The sequence below is a fragment of the Hyaena hyaena genome, unplaced genomic scaffold, assembly GCF_003009895.1.
Source record: "Hyaena hyaena isolate Hyena2069 unplaced genomic scaffold, ASM300989v1 scaffold_247, whole genome shotgun sequence".
NCBI classification, from domain to species: domain Eukaryota; kingdom Metazoa; phylum Chordata; class Mammalia; order Carnivora; family Hyaenidae; genus Hyaena; species Hyaena hyaena.
The window spans coordinates 1,124,398-1,144,169 of record NW_024080879.1 but is presented as its reverse complement, the minus strand read 5'-3'; the positions used below and the strand labels follow the sequence as shown (position 1 = coordinate 1,144,169).

General features: G+C 40.0%; 1 protein-coding gene across 2 annotated transcripts; it reads right to left on the bottom strand.

The window, feature by feature from the left end:
- Positions 1 to 36: 36 nt before the first annotated feature.
- Positions 37 to 19,681, bottom strand: MGST1 (microsomal glutathione S-transferase 1). 2 transcript variants are annotated; one of them, XM_039244663.1, is made up of 5 exons: positions 19,396 to 19,681; positions 19,168 to 19,236; positions 13,432 to 13,579; positions 11,196 to 11,290; positions 37 to 644 (listed from the first exon to the last, which is right to left on the bottom strand). In XM_039244663.1, exons 3-5 carry the CDS (start codon positions 13,555 to 13,557, stop codon positions 398 to 400), a joined length of 468 nt encoding a protein of 155 aa, XP_039100594.1. In that variant the 5' UTR covers positions 13,558 to 13,579; positions 19,168 to 19,236; positions 19,396 to 19,681; the 3' UTR covers positions 37 to 397. The 2 variants fall into 2 exon arrangements, with proteins under 2 accessions (XP_039100594.1, XP_039100595.1); XM_039244664.1 differs by having other exon boundaries at positions 19,168 to 19,233.
- Positions 19,682 to 19,772: the final 91 nt, after the last annotated feature.

Below are 19,772 nucleotides of genomic sequence, written 5' to 3'. Positions count from 1 at the left end.
AAATATAAGATGGGGAAAAATTAAACCAAATGAAACTATTCTTCAAATTCTTTATTTCCTATGCCTGTTTCAGCAATATTGCAATACAGGTGTGTCATGCATGCACTCACCCTTTTAACAGATTTAAAATATTAAATGTTGAATGAATGCTACAAGTTAAAATCTGAATTTATAACAAGGCACTTAAAGAAGAAATCAAAAGGCTTAAAAATTATGTTAAAATTTCAGTAAAAGTATAAGATTCAAAGATATTTGTGATGTTAATATTCAGACTGTTTGCCACATCTTAGTTTCTCTGCTCCCTTCCCACTTAAAATCTAAGAAAAAAAAGTATCATTATAAACTAGAAGTACAGAATTCTTAGAAATTAACTGAATGATGAGTCGTAGGATTCTCCTTACAGGTACAATCTACTCTTCAACAACCTGTAAGCCATTGAAAAAGTAACTCCATATCCAAGAAAGAAAGCCAAAGCACGATTTGGCTGGGGAAGGGGTGTCAAATATGCGATTGTGTGGTAGATCCGTGCTCCAACAAAGAATCTGAAGTGCAGGATGGCCGTAGAAAGATCTGGACCACTCAAGGAATACAGAAGGCCAATACCAAGAAATGGCACAATATTTTCAAGGTCATTCAGGTGAGCTCTGTGGGAAATAGTATAACATTAGCTTCAAAATCAATAGACATATATAGCATTTTTCCATTTCTTCTAAAACTAAGTATAATGTGAATGGATCTTTAAAAATTCATATATATTTTATTTTTGTTTAAATTGCCTTGCACTTTAACCAACTGATGTTTATTTAAAATGTCATTATTTTTGTTTCTATTCTTAGTGTATCTCAACATAATAACAAAGACACATTACATTTTCAGGAATATTAGTCTTAAAGCTCTTTTATAGTACCCCAATAGAAGAAGTGACAGGATACACACACAATAATCTCTCAATGAATGCTTTGTTCATGCACTGGGGCCAGTGAGAAGAGAAGCCATCTAGTTCAACTCCTAACCTATGCATCAGTCCCTTAGCAGAATCCCCAGGGAGTATCACCTAGACTCGATTAAGCACTCTCAGGGAAAGGGTAGTCTCTGCCTTTGAAAGTAGTATATTCTAAAAGTCTCTCCTTTCCCTATATACCAAACCCAAACCTTCCTTATCTTCCTTTTGAATGGTTCCCTTTATTTCTCCAGCAGCCCTGACTACCTTGCAACTTTCCTTTTATCTTGTTGTATTTAATGTATACATGGTCTCAAATTCTTTCCAGAACATGGTGAGATAAGATTAAATAAATACATACGTAAAATGTTTTCTAATCATCACTGAGTTCTGTCTGCCCAAAATGCAAGTAACTTACTTTAAGCTATTTATCTTAACATTTCCAACACATATTACTTTATGTTTTTATTTATTTGTCCCATATGGTGTACGTATTAATTTTCTCAGTATTGCATACTGAAAGCATACTTCATTTCACCTCATTTGTAGCCCCATTCAGTCCCTGCCATTGGCATCTTATACTAAGAGAAATAGCTTTTCCGTGTGGAAGTGATAAAAAAGAAAAAGTCTAGGTTAAAAATGAAATGGGGAGATTCTGGAAACTCTTTATCTGAAAAGTATCCCCAACGGTGAATTGTTACTAGAAACCTTTTGGTGGGGTCGATAAGGTCTCAAAAATTACAACAGGAAACGGGACACTGTCTCTCTTGGAGACTCTTTCCTCCGTCGCCACACTGAAGACCCAGTGTCCATCACCAGGGGGCGCTGTGCCCACAGTTGCTGCATCTCTATGGACACTGACTCCTTTCAGAATGAGGGTCAATGGTTATTCACAGCTTGACTAGAAGATCAGCTTCAATAATGGCTTTCTCCTCTGGAAGTACAATGGGCATGGGGGTGGGAATGGGAAGGAAGAGTGCGGAAGAATCTAAAATCTCATAATAAAATATCTTTTGTTAAGCTTTCACACACGGCACTTGGATCTTCTCTTCGAACTTACTAATGCTATTGAGAGCCTAATCGTTATCGCTTTCAAGTCCTGGGCATAGGGTCGTGATTAGCATCACGGATGTGATTACCTTCTCCAGAAGGGAGGTACAAATGGTAAAGACAAAGTTTTAAACTGCTTAATGTCTTTTTGGTGGTTTTGGTAACTCCACAAAGCTTTACTCACCTTTTCTAATGTTGATTCTTTTTCACCATAACATTTATAATTTCCTAATACAGTTTGAAATTTTCACATTGATTCTTTCTCCTGAAACTATTTTAGATCCACATTCTTGGCACAGACCATTTCTAAGCCTGGCTGATTTATTCAGCAGGACTGCTAATTTAACAGATACATAACTAAGTGAAGCAGAAGCTAAATTTTATTCAAGTTATCTAGCACAGACTTCTTAGAAGAAAAACATTTCTGTTTTTTTAATTTTTTAAATGTTTTTATTTATTTCTGAGAGAGACAGAGACAGCATGAGCAGGGCAGAGTCAGAGAGAGAGGGAGGCCCAGAATCTGAAACAGGCTCCAGGCTCTGAGCTGTCAGCACAGAGCCTGACGCAAGGCTTGAACCCACGAACCGTGAGATCATGACCTGAGCTGAAGCCAGACGCTTAACTGACTGAACCATCCAGGTGCCCCAAAAACCTTCCTGTTTAATAGATAACTTGGGATTGCCTTTTTGCATAAGCAAAAATGTGAACTTAATTTCAGTACTGATAAAGCAAGGAAGTGCATGGGGCAAAAAAAGAGCCTGCAAAATGATATAATGCTGCACATTATCTGAGGTAAGGAAGGGACAGTGCAACTTCCCAGGGAGAGGCCGCTGAAGGACACTGTCAGAACTCTGTCTCACCTACAGCTTGAAATGTTTGCATTGCCATAATGTGACTCAATTTAGCCCCGTCTATTTTATACACATGTCTTAAGTCGGTGTTTTGAAAGTTGAGGAAAAACAACTTTACACTAGCCTCACAAACGTAGCCAAAGGAAACACGCACAAATGTAGGAACCAGACTGACAGGGATTCTGCAGAAATCGTGGGAGAGCTTTTGGACTTTCAGGGGGGATCAAAACAGTGACAATCAAATATAATCTAGATCCTAAAGGGACTACAGACTCCAGCTGATACATACCTGAATTACAGAAGTAAATTTTTCTTATTTCAGTATCCATTTCACTATTCATATTCACCAAATTGAAAAGTGCCATCAAATATACCCATGATGTCTTCTATCTTAACTATTCACCACAAAACTTAAATATCTGTATGCTTAAGTATGGCTATGAAAACACTTCACTGTTTCTTTAATTTCATCTAATTTTACTTATTCCTTGAAATGTGCCTAGCATTGCACAACGTGTGGATGAGCATTAGAAAATACTAAATGTGGGGCACCTGGGTGGCTTAGTCATTTAAGCATCCGACTTCAGCTCAGGTCATGATTTCATGGTTTGTGAGTTTGAGCCCCGTGTCAGGTCTGTGCTGACAGCTCAGAGCCTGGAGCCTGCTTCAGATTCCATGTCTCTCTCTTTCTCTGCCCCTCCCCTGTTCGTTCTCTCCGCCCCCTCAAAAATAAATAAACATTAAAAAGAAAAAAGAAAAGAATATACTAAATGAGAAATTTACATATAACTCTGATGTTTCAATGTTAGGAAAAGGTAATTAATAGAATGCTAATGGAATCCCAACAACAACAAAAATTCTGTGGGGGTGGGGAGGGACAGCCAAGATGGTGACACAGGAGGCTCTTGGACTCACTCCCTTCCACAGCCACATCAAATGTAGAGTCCCACGCAAAGTAATTACCTCTGAAAGAAATCCAGAAACAAGCTACGTGACTCCGAGACATTGAGCAATATCCATATTTAAGGCTGAGACACAATCTTGCCATAAGCCCTAACCCCTAGTTTAGTGTCACACAACTGAGAGGGAACTTCCAACTCCAAGCTTCTTCCTGAGGAGCAGTGGGTTTAGACTTCACATTTGTGCCCAAACATTTAAGACTGCCACCCAAGGACAGACCCCTGAAATATCTAGCTCTGAAAATCAATGAAGAGTGCATCCCAATGATCCACAAGACTTGCAGCAAATAAAAGAGAAGTTGTTAAGGGCTGTACAAGACTTGTGTGTCTGCACAGAGGGAGCAGGCAAAATTGTCCCTCTCCCAGTCTTTTCCTTAAAGGTATGCAACTATATACTTTGAAATCTACTACCTAAGTAAGTATCAGCATGCTTGTATCTAGGGTCAGACTCTGATCCTTTGTAGAAACCAGAGAAGCCGGTAGACACCTCCCTGGCCTTTTCTTTTTACCTTGATCCCGGTCACCAGTATCTCCCTGGAAGGAGCTTATACACATGTATGCATTCCAACCTTTATGGCTGCAGCCCTAGGGACGGGTCCTTGGATCACCTGACCCTGATCAGCACTAACAGTTAAGGGTCCCACAAAATACAGCAAACAAAGAATCAGTTCTCCACAAGCTCAAGCAGTCACTACGACTATCTGTCCACATGGCTATACACAGCCTAGAAGGGAGGGAGTTGACACAAATGCCCAAATCCCAGTATCTCTCTAGATGGAGCATAACTACATACTTTTGCAGCTATACCCAAATGTCCAGCTTCCGATTAGCCTACATTTAAATGTTGACTGTGATCCTCCCTTTGGAACACTTGACAAATCTTGGCACACCCTGAACTACTGGGAGCCAGTAAAAACAAAGATGACAGCTTAGATGATCACAAGGTCTGAGAGACAACCAGGGCTCAGGCCAGGATAATTAACAAGGTTCATTTCCTATATGAGACCATTCTGTCAAGACTGGGAGGAGTGGTCGTTTTCTAATGGACAGAAACCAATAGAGTGCCAAGGAAAACAAAAAAAAACAGAGGAATGTGTTTCAAACCAAAGAACAGGATAAATCTACAGGAACAGATCTTAACAAAACAGAAATAAGTACATTTACTTAATAGAGAGTTCAAAATAGTGGTCATAATATGCTCCTACATTCAGGAGAGAAATGCATGAACAAAGCGAGATTACAACAGAAATAGAAAATATTAAGAAGTGCCCAAAAGAAATCACAAAGCAGAAGAATACAATAACTGAATTTAAAAATTCAATAGAGTGGTTCAACAACAGACTAGATCAAGTAGAAGAAAGAATCAGTAAACTTGAAGACATAGCAGTGGAATTCAGCCAATTGTAGACACAAAAAAAAATGAAAAGGAGTAAATATAGTTTATGGAACATCATCAAAAAGATTAATATTTATTTGTTTATTATGGAAGTTCCAGAAGTGGAAGAGGGTGAAAAGGAGGCAGAAAGCTTAGCCAAAAAAATAATAGTAATAATGGCTAACATCTTCCCTAACCTGGTGAAAGAAAGAGACACCCAGACGCAGGAACCTCAGAAAGTACCAAAAAATATGAATCCAAAGAGACTCACAAGGAGACACATTATAATTAAATTATCAAAAGTTAAAGACAGGAGAGAATCTTAGAAGCAGCAGGAGAAAAGCAGCTTGTTTTATACAAAGAAACCCTATAAGACTATCAGAATACTTTTTACCAAAAACTACAAGGTAGAAGGGAGTGGAATGATATGTTCTAAGGTCTTAAAACAAAAACAAAAACAAAAACAAAACAAAAACCTGTCAGTAGGAATCCTCTACCAGACAAAGTTGTCCTTCAGAATCGAAGGAGAGATAGTTTTCCAAAAAAAGCTGAAAGTGTTCATCACCATTAAAGCAGCTAGAAATGTTAAAAGGTGTTCTTTAAGCTGAAACAAGACAGTAATTAGTAAGAAGAAAACATATGAAAGTAAAAAACTCATCAGTAAAATCAAATATAGTTAAATTCAAAAACTAATGTAATGATGGTGGGTAAATTACATATAATTCTAGTATAAAGACTAAAAGATGAAAGTAACAAAAATAACTATAACAAAAGACACAGAATAAATGGATAAAAAAACAAGATCCAACTATATGCGGTCTATAAGAGACTTACTTCTGCATTAAGGACATGTAGACTGAAAGTGAAGGGATGGAATAAGATATTCCATGGATATAGAACACAAAAGAAAGCAGGAAAAGCTATGCTTATATTACACAAAGCAGGCTTCAAGCTAAAGACTATAACAAGAGACAAAGCCATTATATAATGATGAAGTAGGCCAATTCATCCAGAGGATATAACATTAGTAAATATTTATACACCTATCATAGGACCCCCTAAATATATAAAGCAAATATTAAAGACTTAAAGGGAGAAATGACAATATAATAATAATAGTAGTAAGGGGTTTTAATACTCCACTTTCAACAATGGATAGATCATCAAGCGGCACCTGAGTGGCTCAGTCGATTAAACATCTGGACTCTTGATTTTTGGCTCAGATCATGATCTCACAGTTTGGATTTGAGCTCTGTGTCAGGATCATTTATATCAGCTTGGGATCCTCTCTCACCCACTCTCTATACCCCCCCACAGTGAAATTTAAAAAATAATAATGGGCAGATTATCCAGACAGAAAATCAGTAAGAAAACATTGGACTTGAACTTATACATTAGCTCAGATCACCATAAGAGACGTTTAAAAAACGTGGCACTCAACTGCAACAGAATATACATTCTTTTCAAATATATACAGAACATTCTCCAAGACAGATCATATGTTAGGGCAAAACATATGATCTTGAGAAAATGAAGATGAAACAGAAAATACCAAAACTTATGGGTACAACAAAAGCATTTCTAGGAAGTTTGTAGTGATAAATACCTACACTAAGAAAAGGAAAGATATCAAATAAACAACCTAACTTTACACCTTAAGAAACAAGAAAAATAAAGTAACCCCAAAGTTAGAAGAAGGAAATAATAAAGATGGTAGTGGAAATAAATGAAATGTAGGTTAAAAAGACAACAGAAAAAGCCAATGAAATGCAGAACTGATTTTTAAAAAGGTAAAATAGATAAGCCTTTAGATTTAACATTAAAAAATGAGGAAGGATGCAAATAAATAAAATACGGAATTGAGGGGCACCTGGGTGGCTCAGTCAGTTCAGCGTCCGACTTCAGCTCAGGTCATGATCTCAAGGTTTGTGGGTTCGAGCCCCGCGTCGGGTTCTGTGCAGCTCAGACAGCTCAGAGCCTGGAGCCTGCTTCAGATTCTGTGTCTCCCTCTCTCTCTGCCCCTCCCCTGCTCACACTGTCTCTCTCTCTCTCTCTCAGAAATAAATAAAACATTAAAAAAAAATACGGAATTGAGAGTGGAGACATTCCAACTGATACCAGAGAAATACAAAGGAGACTAGTATGAACAATCAGACACCAACAAATTAGACACCCTGGAAGAAATGGACAAATTCTAGAAGCATACAATATACCAAGACTGAATCATGAAGAAATAGAAAATCTGATCGGACCAATTACTAGTAATGAGACTAAATCAGTCATCAAAATCTCCCGACGAAGAAATCCAGGGCCAGATGACTTCACTGCTTAATTCTACCGATCAGTTAAAGAAGAATTAATAGCAACTCTTCTCAAACTCTTCCAAAACAGTAGAAGAGAACATAACACTTCTAAACCCATTTTACAAGGCCAGCATTACCCTGACGCCAAAGCCAGATAAGGACACTACAAGAAAAGAAAATTACAGGTCAATATTTGATAAACATAAATAGGAACACTCTCAACAAAATATTAGCAAACCAAATTCAACAGTTTAATTAAAAGGATTTAAAAAATAATGACCATTATCAAATGAGATTTAATCCAGAGATGCAAGGATGGTTCAACATCCATACATCAACACCACATTAACAAAAAAAGGGATAAAAATCATATTGTCATCTCAAGAGACACAGAAAAAGCATTTGACAAAATTCAAAATTCCTTCATGTAGAGACTTGGAACAAATAGCACATAGAGGGAACGTACTTCAACATAATGAAGGCCACATATGACAATCCCATGGCTAACATCATACATCATGAAAAGCTGAAAGATATCCTCTAAGATCAGGAAGAAGATAAGGATGCTCACTCTCACCACTTTTATTCAGCATACTGTGGAAATGCTAGCCAGAGTAATTAATCAAGAACAGCAAATAAAAATCCAAATTGGAAAGAAAGAAGTAAAATTGTCTCTATTTGCAGAGACAAATGCAGAGACAAACGATATACCAGAAACCCTAATTCTGCTAAACAACTATAAAAACTAATACATGAATTCAGTAAAGCTGTAGGATACAAAATCAATACACAGACATCAGCTGCATTTTTATACATTAACAATGAACTATCAGAAAGAATAATTAGAAAAACAATTCGATTTACAATTGCACTAAAAAGAATAAAATATTTAAGCAAGGAAGTGGAAGATCTATAATTGGAAACTATAAGACACGGATGAAAAAAACTGAAGTAAACACAAAGTAATGGAAAATCTTCTGTGCTCCTAGGTTGGAGGAACTGGTATTGTTAGAATGCCCATACTCCTCCAAGCGACCTACAGATTCAGTTCACTCCCTCTCAAAATCCCAATGGCATATTTTTAGAGAAATAGAAAAACAATCCTAAAGTTTGTATGCAACCACAAAGATCTGAGAGGCAAACCATGAGAGACTCTTGAATGCTGAGAACAAACTGAGGACTGATGGATGTAGAGGGGGAAGGGGGGAGATGGGCATGGAGGGGGGCACTTGTGGGGATGAGCACTGGGTGTTATATGGAAACCAACTTGACAATAAACTATTTGTAAAAAATTAAATTAAAATAAATAAATAAATAAAAAAGATCTGAATAATCCAAAGCAGTTTTAAGAAAGAAGAATAGGACTAGAGGCATAACATCCTGATTTCAAACTATATTACAAAACTATAATCATCAAAGCAGTATGGTACTGGCATAAAACAGACATGTTAGGTCAATGGAGTCATTAGCAGTCAATTAATTTCCTAGAGCTAATTTTCTTGAAAACCCAGAAATAAACCCATGCATTTGTAGTCAATTAATTTTTGACAAAAGGGCCAATAATATACAATAAGAAGTCTAGTCTCTTCAATAAACTGTGTTAGGAAAACTGGATACCCACATGCAAAAGAAGGAAACAAGACCCCATTTTATATTATATGCAAAAGTCAACTCAAAATAAATTGAAGACTTGAATGTAATACCTAAAACCATAAAACTCCTGGAAGAAAACGTAGAAGGTAAGCTCCTTGACATTGATTTGCGCAACAATTTTTTTTGGCATTGACACCAGAAGCAAAGACAACAAAAGCAAAAAGAAACACCTGGGTCTATATCAAAGCAAAGAGCTGCTGCTCTGCAAAGGAAGCCATCATCAAAACAGAAGACAATCTATGGAAGAGGAGAAAATATTTGCAGCCCACATATCTGATAGGTGGTTAATATCCCAAATATACAAGGAACTTGCACAACTCCATAGCAATAATAATAATAATCCAATTAATAAATGAGCAAGGACCTGAATGGTCATTTTGGTCCAAAGAAGACATCCAAAAACCATTGGCTAGCAATGGTTTTGATCAACCGAACCTGTGTTAGGATGGCTATTATCAAAAAGACAAGAGATAACAAAATCCTGGCGATGATGTGGAAAAAAGGGAACACTGTTGGGGGGGGACACAAACTGGTGCAGCCACTATGGAAAACAGTATGGAGGTTCTAGCCAGATGATCCAGCAATTCCACTTCTGGACATATATCAAAAAAAAAAAAAAAAGAAAAAGAAAAAGAAAGAAAGAAACTACTATTCCAAAGAGATATCTGCACTCCCATGTTCATTGCAGCATCCACAACAGCCAAGATACAGAAATACCCAAAGTGTCCCTCGCCAGATGAAGGGATAAAGAAAATGTGCATATACATGCAATGGAAGATTATTCACCCTTAAAAAAGAAGTAAATCCTGTTATGTGCAGCAACATGGATGAACCTGAAAGACACTACGCTAAGTAAAATAAAGCAGACAGAGAAAGACAAATGTTGTATGGTATCACTTATACAAGGAATATAAAAGACAGGAAAAAGAAGTCAAACTCATAGAAGCAGAGAGTAGAAAAGTGGTTGCCAGGTGCTGGGGGAAACTAAGGGCAAGTTGGTAAAAGGGTACAAAATTTCATATATAAGATGAAGATCTGTGGATCTAAAGCATAACATGGTGACTATAGTTAGTAACACTCTACTGTATAATTGAAATTTGCTAAGAGATTAGAACTAAAATGCTCTCATAAAAAACAAAGGATGGTAAATGTGGAGGTGATGGATGTGTTAATGAACTCGGTGGAGATAAACCTTTCCCAACGTATATCAATCAAATCATGATGCTGTGCACTTTAAGTGTCTTATAATTCTGTCAATTACAGCTCAGTAAAGGTGAAAAAAGTTTGCAATTTATATAACTTTAAGGCAAGGATTAAGAAATAAACCTTTAGGACTAGAATTCAATGTGGCTTTTTGAAAAGTATATTAATTATAAGGAAGCTGTGTGAATTGTATCTTGGCTTATTGCTTTTCATTGTTTATTGAATTGTCAGCACATTAAGCATGATACCTACAAAGGAGAGCAAGAAAGAAGGGCAAGATTTCCCACGTTCACATTTTGAGTCTTGTGTTTTTCAATTTTTACTTATTTATTTTGAGAGAGAGCGAGTGAGTGTGCATAAGAGAAGGAGGGGCAGAAAGAGAGAGAGAGAGAGAGAGAGAGAGAGAATCCCAAGCAGGCTCCATGCTGTCAGCGCAGAGCACATGGGGCTCAATCCCAGGAACCATGAAATCGTGACCTGAGCCAAAATTGAGTCGGACACTTAACCGACTGAATCATCCACCCACATTTTGAGTCTTATGCAAAAGTTATCTTCACCCTTTCACACAAGCTGACACTCTCAACTCTAGAGAAAGATGGCAAAACCGTAAGAATCTACCATCCTCATTTTACCTCCTACCTGTAACTACTTCTGAAAACTCCCTGCACAGAAAAAAGTCATTAACCCCAACAGAGTAGGAAATTCGCAATGTGTACAATTGCAGGGAGAGTTGGAGACTTCTAAAACTTCTAGTTTTCCATAAGTATTACATGGACTGTATAAGATGACTGGCTTTCCCCTGTCTTATGACCCCCAACATCTCACTGACCTTGACCAAAATTCTTTGATAAAATAGTTTACCTTCGCACACGTTCCACTTTGTCGTCTGTTCGTAAATATTTCTTGGCATTTTCTCCTTTGCCAAAGTTTGCACAGTCTTCTGGGTTGGCAAAAGCCTATTCCAAATACCAAGAAAAGAAACTTTGTTCAAATACCAAGTAACAGGGGAGTATTCTACCTGATAAGTTATTTGCATTTTAACAGAAAAAAGACAGGCCTCCAGATTGGCCCTTAGGAAAGAAAATTTGGAGCTCAAGCACAGGAAAGGGTCTATACTTAAATCTCCATTTTTATTAACAGTCAAAAAAAAACTTAAAAAAAAAGCATAAATACGAACTGAAATAAAAACCAATGTTTAAAAATAGCAAAAAGGAACCAAAAAGGGGGAAGAGAGTATAATTTTAAATCATCATGGGCTATTATTATGGCGAACTGGCATTTTTCATAGTGACGTTGATACAATTGCTCTCAGGAGTATTAACATTTCCAACTGATTGGCTCATAGTAAAGTCATAACTTTCATAGCCAAGGATGCTAGAGAACAGGCAAGAAGCGTAAAAGAGTGAGGGGCAGGAAATATATTTTGTACTCTGTTAGGCTATGTGTCTCTTTGCTTTTGCTGAATTAACACTTTGGGTTGAATAATATAGTGAAATATAAGAAGTTGAATTGCCTTCCTATAAATACCAAGTACATATTCTAGGGCATATGTTCATTTATTCCTTCCTGCAGTGATTATGCTCTTTGATATGATTTCCCCATCCCTTGAAACTTGAAAAATGCATTTAAGAAATATTTAAGTATGTTCCACTGCTTAATTATTTATAGTAAAGAAAACCATGAACTACAAAATTAGCTTGACTTAAGCTTACAAATCCATAAGTATTATCATACTTTTCTTAATATGACATAAGCATTTGTTTCAGATTAAGATGTTGCAGAGAACTGGTGAGAAAGGACATGATACAGTATCAGCTCTTGAGGTCATCACAGTCTGACATACACTAGATGTTCAATAAATATGTTTCAGATAAGTAACTAAATGTATTACAATGGAAAGTGCATGAGATTTGACTTTAAAGCAATCTGAATTAGAATCTCAGCATCACCCTTTATTGGTGCATAGCGTCTCTGATCTTCAGCTCCTCATCTGTAAAATGGGGAGACTAACCCTCATTTCACGTACTAATATGCACAATTATGTAAAATGATCCTATGATCTTACACATATAAGGAGCACCACACAGCGCCTGGTACATATCACCGGCGCTCCACAAATCTGAGTTCCTTTCTCCTTTTCTTACAAGACAGGGAACATTTCCGCTTTGCTGCATGCTACTATGTTTCTAGAAGACACCGTGGAGCTGGTGGTAGGCAGCCACCTTCCTGGTAGCTGCTCTAACACTCAGACCTATTAGAGACCTATTAGAGATGTAAACGTGTCTGTGTCTGCAGGCATTAAAATGCAAATGTCCTGGGAAGGAGTGATCCCTCAAGGCAGTAACAAGGAAACACCTTAAGGATGACTGTGAGTTCTCAACCAAAGCAAGTGTCTGGAGGACAAAACTGGGGACACACACTACTTCCAGGAAGTAGTGGCCGATGAGGGACAACATCAACGAAAATGGTTTACCTTTGTCACGGTAGCTTTGCTCTACTCCCCTTACTGTGTTAGAAATTCTGCTTGAGTACAGGATATACGTTCCAGAATCTTCCTACCACTTTCCCCAACTCTCCACTTTAGGGAAAAAATCACATTCTTATAATGCCAGGCAGAAATAGCATCCATTTAAGAAGTTGGAGCTACACAGAATTCAAATGCCTTGTCCCAATCATAAAAGACTCTATTGGTAATCAGAAGAACTTAATTCTGTCCCCAAAAGTATATTCTTCACCTGTCACAGAACTGAAAACACCAGTTAACTGTCTGGAAAATGACTATTTTCTAAACTCTAGTGGGCAAAATTAACTTCAAAATCTCAGAATGTTTCCTTGAAAACTTTGATACTCCAAGAATCTCATATACTAGGCAGCATGACAAAAGGTAAAAGCCACAATGAAAGAAACCACTTAGTAGTTTCCAGGAGAAAGTGCCTGTTCTATAAATATATCAGATGTATCTGTAACAATGATTGCATAATACATTTGCAACATCAAACAATGTGCCATTGGGGTTTACCAGAAAAAAAAAGTCAAGAAAACTGATTTTCCAAAATTTCAACTCTTAAAGGAAAATATTGCCCCCCAAAGGTCTTACCTTTGTTCTGAATCTAAAGAATGCAGTTGCTGTACTCATAAGCATCATTTTTGAAAGAATAATCGTTGTATAGGAAGCAAAGGCCATGAATACTTCATTTTCCATTAGTTCAGTGAGGTCAACCATTTTTTCAATTTTGATCTGGAATCTTAAAAAGATTTTACACGGCAGACATAAATACCCCCAAAAACTTGACGGTCACTTGATGTCCTTACATTGCAGCATTATTGTTCATAAAAAATATCCTGGATTTATTCACAGAAGAAATAATCTTTTTTCAGTTTCAAAATAAAAAGTATTCTTTTTTTTCTAGTTCTGTAACATTAAGCTTGAAGATATCAAACAAGCACGGAGCAAAAATGAAAATGCAGGGGTATGAGAAGCAAAGATAAATGGGCAAAATGCTATAAAGAGAAACTAAAATCATATTTTTGCATCAAGATAAGCCACAAGCTGGACCCAAAAGACCAGAGTTCATGAATTGATCTCATTCAGAACATCAAATTATGTACATGGTAGCACTATTAATGTTTGATCGGGAATGCCTAAATTCTAATATATGTCCTGCTTTAGAAACCCAGCTTATAGCTTTTTGTCATTTCAATAGTGTTTACTATCCCAGGCTACAAGATTTAAGTTCTAGTCCCACCATTTGGTATTTACTTTGGTTCAGAGATTCAGCCTCTCTGAAACTAAATTTCTTCATTTATACGATGGCGATTATAACAGCTCCTAACTTACCGGTTTGTTGCCAGGATTTAATTGAGATAGCACGTGGAATATACTTAGCCTAGCACCTGGCCCATGAAACACCCTCAGCAAAGTTTATTATATCGTTATGATCATCATTATCAGCGCGATTATAGTCCCCATCAATACCAACACAAGTGAAGAAGAAGCAGGATATTAGGAACAAAATGCTAGGTAGGCACATGCAAAGTAAGGAATTGGTATTGATGGTACTTTCATAGAAGGAATAAGGGAAGGAGGGTTATCTTTTTAATTTAATTTTTTAATTTTATTTTTGAGAGAGAGAGTGAACACACAAGTGGGGAGGGACAGAGAAAGAGAAGGACTGAGGATCCTCACTGACAGCAGGGAGCGCGACACGGGGCTCGAACTCATGAACCGTGAGATTCTGACCTGAGCCAAAGCTGGACGTTCCACCAACTGAGCCACCCAGGCGCCCCAGGAAGATCATCTTTACAGAACTCTTCAGGTTACTTCACATTCCAGTGAATGTAACCATCTGTCTGGAGTTGGAAGTATAATTGCGAATGTACTCAGAAGGGGAGCTAAGATAGACCAGTGATACTGAAGTCAAAGTGGGTAGGATGAAGTAAAGCTGCAGATTGAAATTCCCTACCCCGTCTGGTAGCCGTTCCTTTTCATGTCTTCTCTTTCTATCATCAGCCTCGCTATCTGCTTCTTCTGTCTCTTCCACGTAAACACTCCTCTTTTCTCATATCCATGCTCGGCACGTAGTGCCGTCTCTTGTACACAATGTCCACTCCTGCCTTTAAAACTCAACCCCTGCATGCAACCTTATTAGAGTGACGCCTACCTAATTCTGATCCTTCTATCCACCTACCAATAATCTATAAATCTATATCTCTTTCTATACAATGCTACAGGTTCTATTGTTGTCCATGCATTGCTGTTAGCGTGACCTAAACATACATATACATTCAATTATATAAGAGCTCACTACGTGTCCAACTCTGCCATGTACTTTATATGCATTATTTAATCTTTGTAACCATACTATTACAATCCTCATAACTATATCCATTTTACAGACGAAGAAAATGTGAACCCAAGATGTTAAGCAACCAAACTAGGACACAAACCCATGCCTATGACTTCATATCTTGTACACTAACTACACTGTACTGTCTCCTCCAAGAGACTGCAAACTGCTGGGGCATCTGGGTGGCTCAGTCGGTGAAGCGTCCCACTTCAGCTCAGGTCATGATCTCGCGGTTCACGAGTTTGAGCCCTGCTTGGGGCTCTGTGCTGACAGCGCAGAACCTAGAGCCTGCTTGGGATTCTCTCTCTCTCCCTCTCTCTCTGCTCCTCCCCAGCTCGCTCTCTGTATGTCTCTCTCAAAAATAAACATTAAAAATTTTTTTTAAAAAAGAGACTGCAAAGTGCTTAATTCTCATTCAGCTCACATTGAAAGCCTGCTCTGTGGTTCGCCCTTTCGTCTGTTACCTTGTTTCCTCTTCCACTGACGCTACAGGTAGGTACTCTCACTCCCATTTTTCAGATAAAGAAAACAAAACTTCCCAAGTAACCACCATTTTACAGAGTAGGCTGAAAATGTACTTTTGGATTTAAGCAAACAGAAACTGTACGTCCCTGATTAAAAAGCAAAACCAAATGCATACGATAAACTAATCCACCTCCACAAGTCAGTTAGTCTTGAAAGCACACGATGTTATATAAGCTCTCAGTGCAAGATACACTTTTAGTACCACTTAACATATGTGCTCTTGTTCTAGTAGTGAGGGCGGGTGGGGGAGGAAGTCATGAATAAACTGCACTATCCTTCAGAGTTCATGTAATTAGCTTAATCAGGGATCCCTAAGCCTCCGGACAGAGATCTGAAGACACACAGCAGGAATATTAATTTTTTAAAAAATTAAGAAAAGTTTATCAAGTAGGAATTGTTGTTATTTAACAATCATTTTACAACTAAAACAGTTTCTGTAGGTCTCTATGAACGTTTGCAAAATAAAATTTATTTGGCAGTAGCATAAAAACGCAGAGAATGGTTTTCCTTTTGTGAACATTGATATTGAAAAAGGAGAGGGGCGCCTGGGTGGCTCAGCTGGTTAAGCGCCTGACTTCGGCTCAGGTCATGATCTCACAGCTCATGGGTTCGAGCCCCACATTGGGCTCTGTGCTGACAGCTAGCTCAGAGCCTGGAGCCTGCTTCAGATTCTGTGTCTCCCTCTCTCCCTGCCCGTCCCCTGCTCACACTGTCTCTCTCAAAAATAAATAAACATTAAAAACAATTTTTTTGAGAAAAAGTGGAAGTCTTCCAGAACAGCTGGTGGTAAAGCACACAAAGGTGCCAGCAGTTGGAGGGAAAGGGCAATGCGAGGCTTGTTCTTTAAATGTGAACAACACATTGAAAGTGCACCTCACCACACTAAGAATGTGGCTGAACTTCTCTGGTCTGTGGTGTGGGGAAGCGGGCCCATGCTAAGCCTCTGATTTCACACCACAAACCACCTCTCAGAGACCTGAGGGCCAGGTAAGGAGTAATGAACGTAAGACATTAAGCAACAGAGAAGTGATTTATAGCATGGAATAAAATGATGCCGGGCCAGACTTTTTTTCAAAGCTGATTTGTTCATAACTTGCCTTGAGCCTACATCACGGCTGGGCACTGTAGTCAAAATGCAATTACTGAAAGCTTTTTACTGGAAAAGGTGGTCAGGAGGGAGGAGAACAGTATAGTAGTACTCCTAATTAAGAGTAAAATGTTAGGTGTTTTGAGTATTCTAGGAGTGAAGTATGAATCATCTAAGAAAAGACAAAACATGCACGTTGGCTATGAATTATAGAAAATAAACTTTTACGGCCTGGGTGCCTCGGTCCATTAAACGTCCGACTCTTGATTTCGGATTAGGTCATGATCTCACGGCTCATGGGATCAAGCCCCACATGGGCGCTACGCTGCCGGTGCGGGCCCTGCTTGGGATTCTCTCTCTCTGCTTCTCTCTGTCCCTCCCCTGCTCTCTATCTTAATATAAATAAATGAACATTAAAAAAAGAAAAGAAAGTATTACAATGATGAATCATATCTGTACAGTGTATCTGTCCATCACATCTGTGCTGTGGTCGGCACAGCAGAGGATACCTCCATCCTTCTCGCTAGAGAGTAGGGCTCAGTCCCCTGAGGTGGAGGTGACTGCCTCTAAAGGGACAGAGAGCAGAGTGTTGAGCACACAGAGACTCTGGAACTAGACTAGGGTCAGGTGAATTTCATTCTGCCACCCTCTGTTGGGATTTAACTTCTCAGAGACTTACTTACCTTACCTGTTAATGAGGTTAGTAATACTTCCTTTCTCACAGGATTCTTGTGAATATCGAATGAGTAAAGAAAGTATAAGGAGCTTAGAAAAGCACTGGGGCCTAGTAAGTAAGTGATCTATAAGCATTTGGTAAATAAGTTCCTACTTCGGCACTGTCCTAAGCACTGAGGAGATTAACTTTTAGAGTTTTCGAAAAGCTTTCACATTATCTCACTGGATCTAGAAAACTCTAAGGTGGTCGGAGCAAGTAATATTTGTCTCTGCCTTCAACGTATAAGGAAACTGAGGCCTGGAGAGGTAGAGTGAGTAATCTGACCCAGATTTACAGTAGAGGGACCAAGACTGGCTAGAATCCAGTTTTCTCAAGTGTTCAGCTCATGGGCTATTCACCATCAAGGCAAAGAATTCTAGACTCCTCTGGTTTTCTGGGGGCCTTTTTCTGCCCAATCTCATCTTTTTATCTTGCCCTCCTCACCCAACACATGCCTACTCCCACTGTATCTATTACAGTTGAGTCTTTGTCTCTCAACTGTGGACTAATCCTCTTCGCTTTACTGGCTCGTGGCCAAAAAGGACAAAGTTCTCTTCTTATTTATGGTGGCCTTGCAACATCGATGTTATGAAACACACAAAAAACCTGGGCACACATCCCCAGAGCCATGACTCTGCAATTTTACGCCTCCTAAAACAAATAGAACGCTACCACAAGATAAAGAGAAAAGATAATTCAGTGGCCTTTTTGCTGGTTATCAGTTCTAGAATTTCCTGAACGGGTTGAGGCCATTGCAGCCCTGGAGTCTTAGACTTCAGAACCCAGGTGCCAGGAGGAATACGCAGGAGTGGAGGGTCGGGGGGGGTGGTGGATCTGGGTGGATGTGGGGTAAGGCTGTTCTCAGGGGCCAGTGCTGACCTCCCTTGCCAGCCTCAGCGATGAATAAAGTCCGCTCTCAAACAAACCCTTAGAAAAACTGTACTTGTCCGCCACAGAGACAAATATTCACATTTGGACTATTTGTCATTTTAAAACAGTGACCAAAGATGGCCCACGCACATAGTCCTCTTACTCTGGAAACAGCACAGGACCCCAAACCCTATTACTACCCTAACCCCCAGGACAGGAAGCCGCTGGGGGAGGCAGAAGGTGTGTGTAGCTTTGCACACAGGCGAGCTAACGCCCTGAGAACTCTAGTCCTAAATGGCTGAAGGGCTGTAACCTGAGGGTCCCGGGGAAGTTTCCATCTGCCTGTACAACAATCTTGATTACAACCCACCAGGCATTCCCGCATTCCCTCAGAGAGAAAACCGGCAGAAGGCAAAGGAGAAAAGAAGAGAGTGCCCAGCCTACCAAGAGGCCTTGGGGTTATTTCAAAGGAAACCAGGAGGCAGGAGGTTTACACACCCCCGTGTCTCCACCGCTCCAGTCCGGCCACAGCAATGATACCTGAGGCCTTAACCCCAAATAAGAGTTTCCCATGGCTTCCTCCTCCAGGCTGGGGGACTGGCTATACTATCACAAAGTTTAATCTGTGTCCTGTGCACCTCCGTTTTACTCCCCCAAAGCTCCAGGGGCCCATTCAAAGCGGCCGCTCCTCCGGCCGGAGAATAACACGTGAGTCACCCCCCACTTAAGTGCAAGAAAGACTGACTCTCTCAAGTTTCCTTCCCGGAGCCTGACATGGGGGACACTCACCTCCGCGGCTGCAGGCACTCAGTCCCCTTCCAGATGTGATGGAAGGAAAAGCCAGCGAGCGCGGAGCTGCTGAACGGAGCAGAGAAGCCTCACGCGCGCGAAGACCTCCGCAGCCCCCCGCCCGCCTCCCGCCACGCTCGTGCCCGCCCACCACGCTCCCGGGGCCCTTCCCTTCCGCACCCGCTCCCCGCACGCCCAGAGAACCCCAGGAGGGGTCCCGCCACCCACCGGTCCCCAGCGGGCGGGTCGGGCGGACGCGACGGCGGGGAGGCGCCCTGCCCGCTCTGCTCGGTGCCGGCGCTCGCGCTGCGCTCCACAAGTAGGACTCCGGCCCGCGAAGCGCCTCCCCCATCACCCGATTTTTGTGTGCCGGCGGGGGGAGCCGCCCGCCCCCTCTGGGACCTCCCCTCCGATGGGTGCGGGCAGAAGCCCGGCTCCCCGCGCTGTGGCCCCTCCTCAGTGGGCGCGGGTGTGGGCGGTCAGCGGAGGGCCTCGGTCTCCCTGGACTTGCCCAGAGCGGAGACGAAGGCGAGGAGAAGGCGGGCGACTCCTACTTGGCCGCACACAGTTTGGAAAGGTTTTTTTTTTTTTTTTTTTTTTTTTTT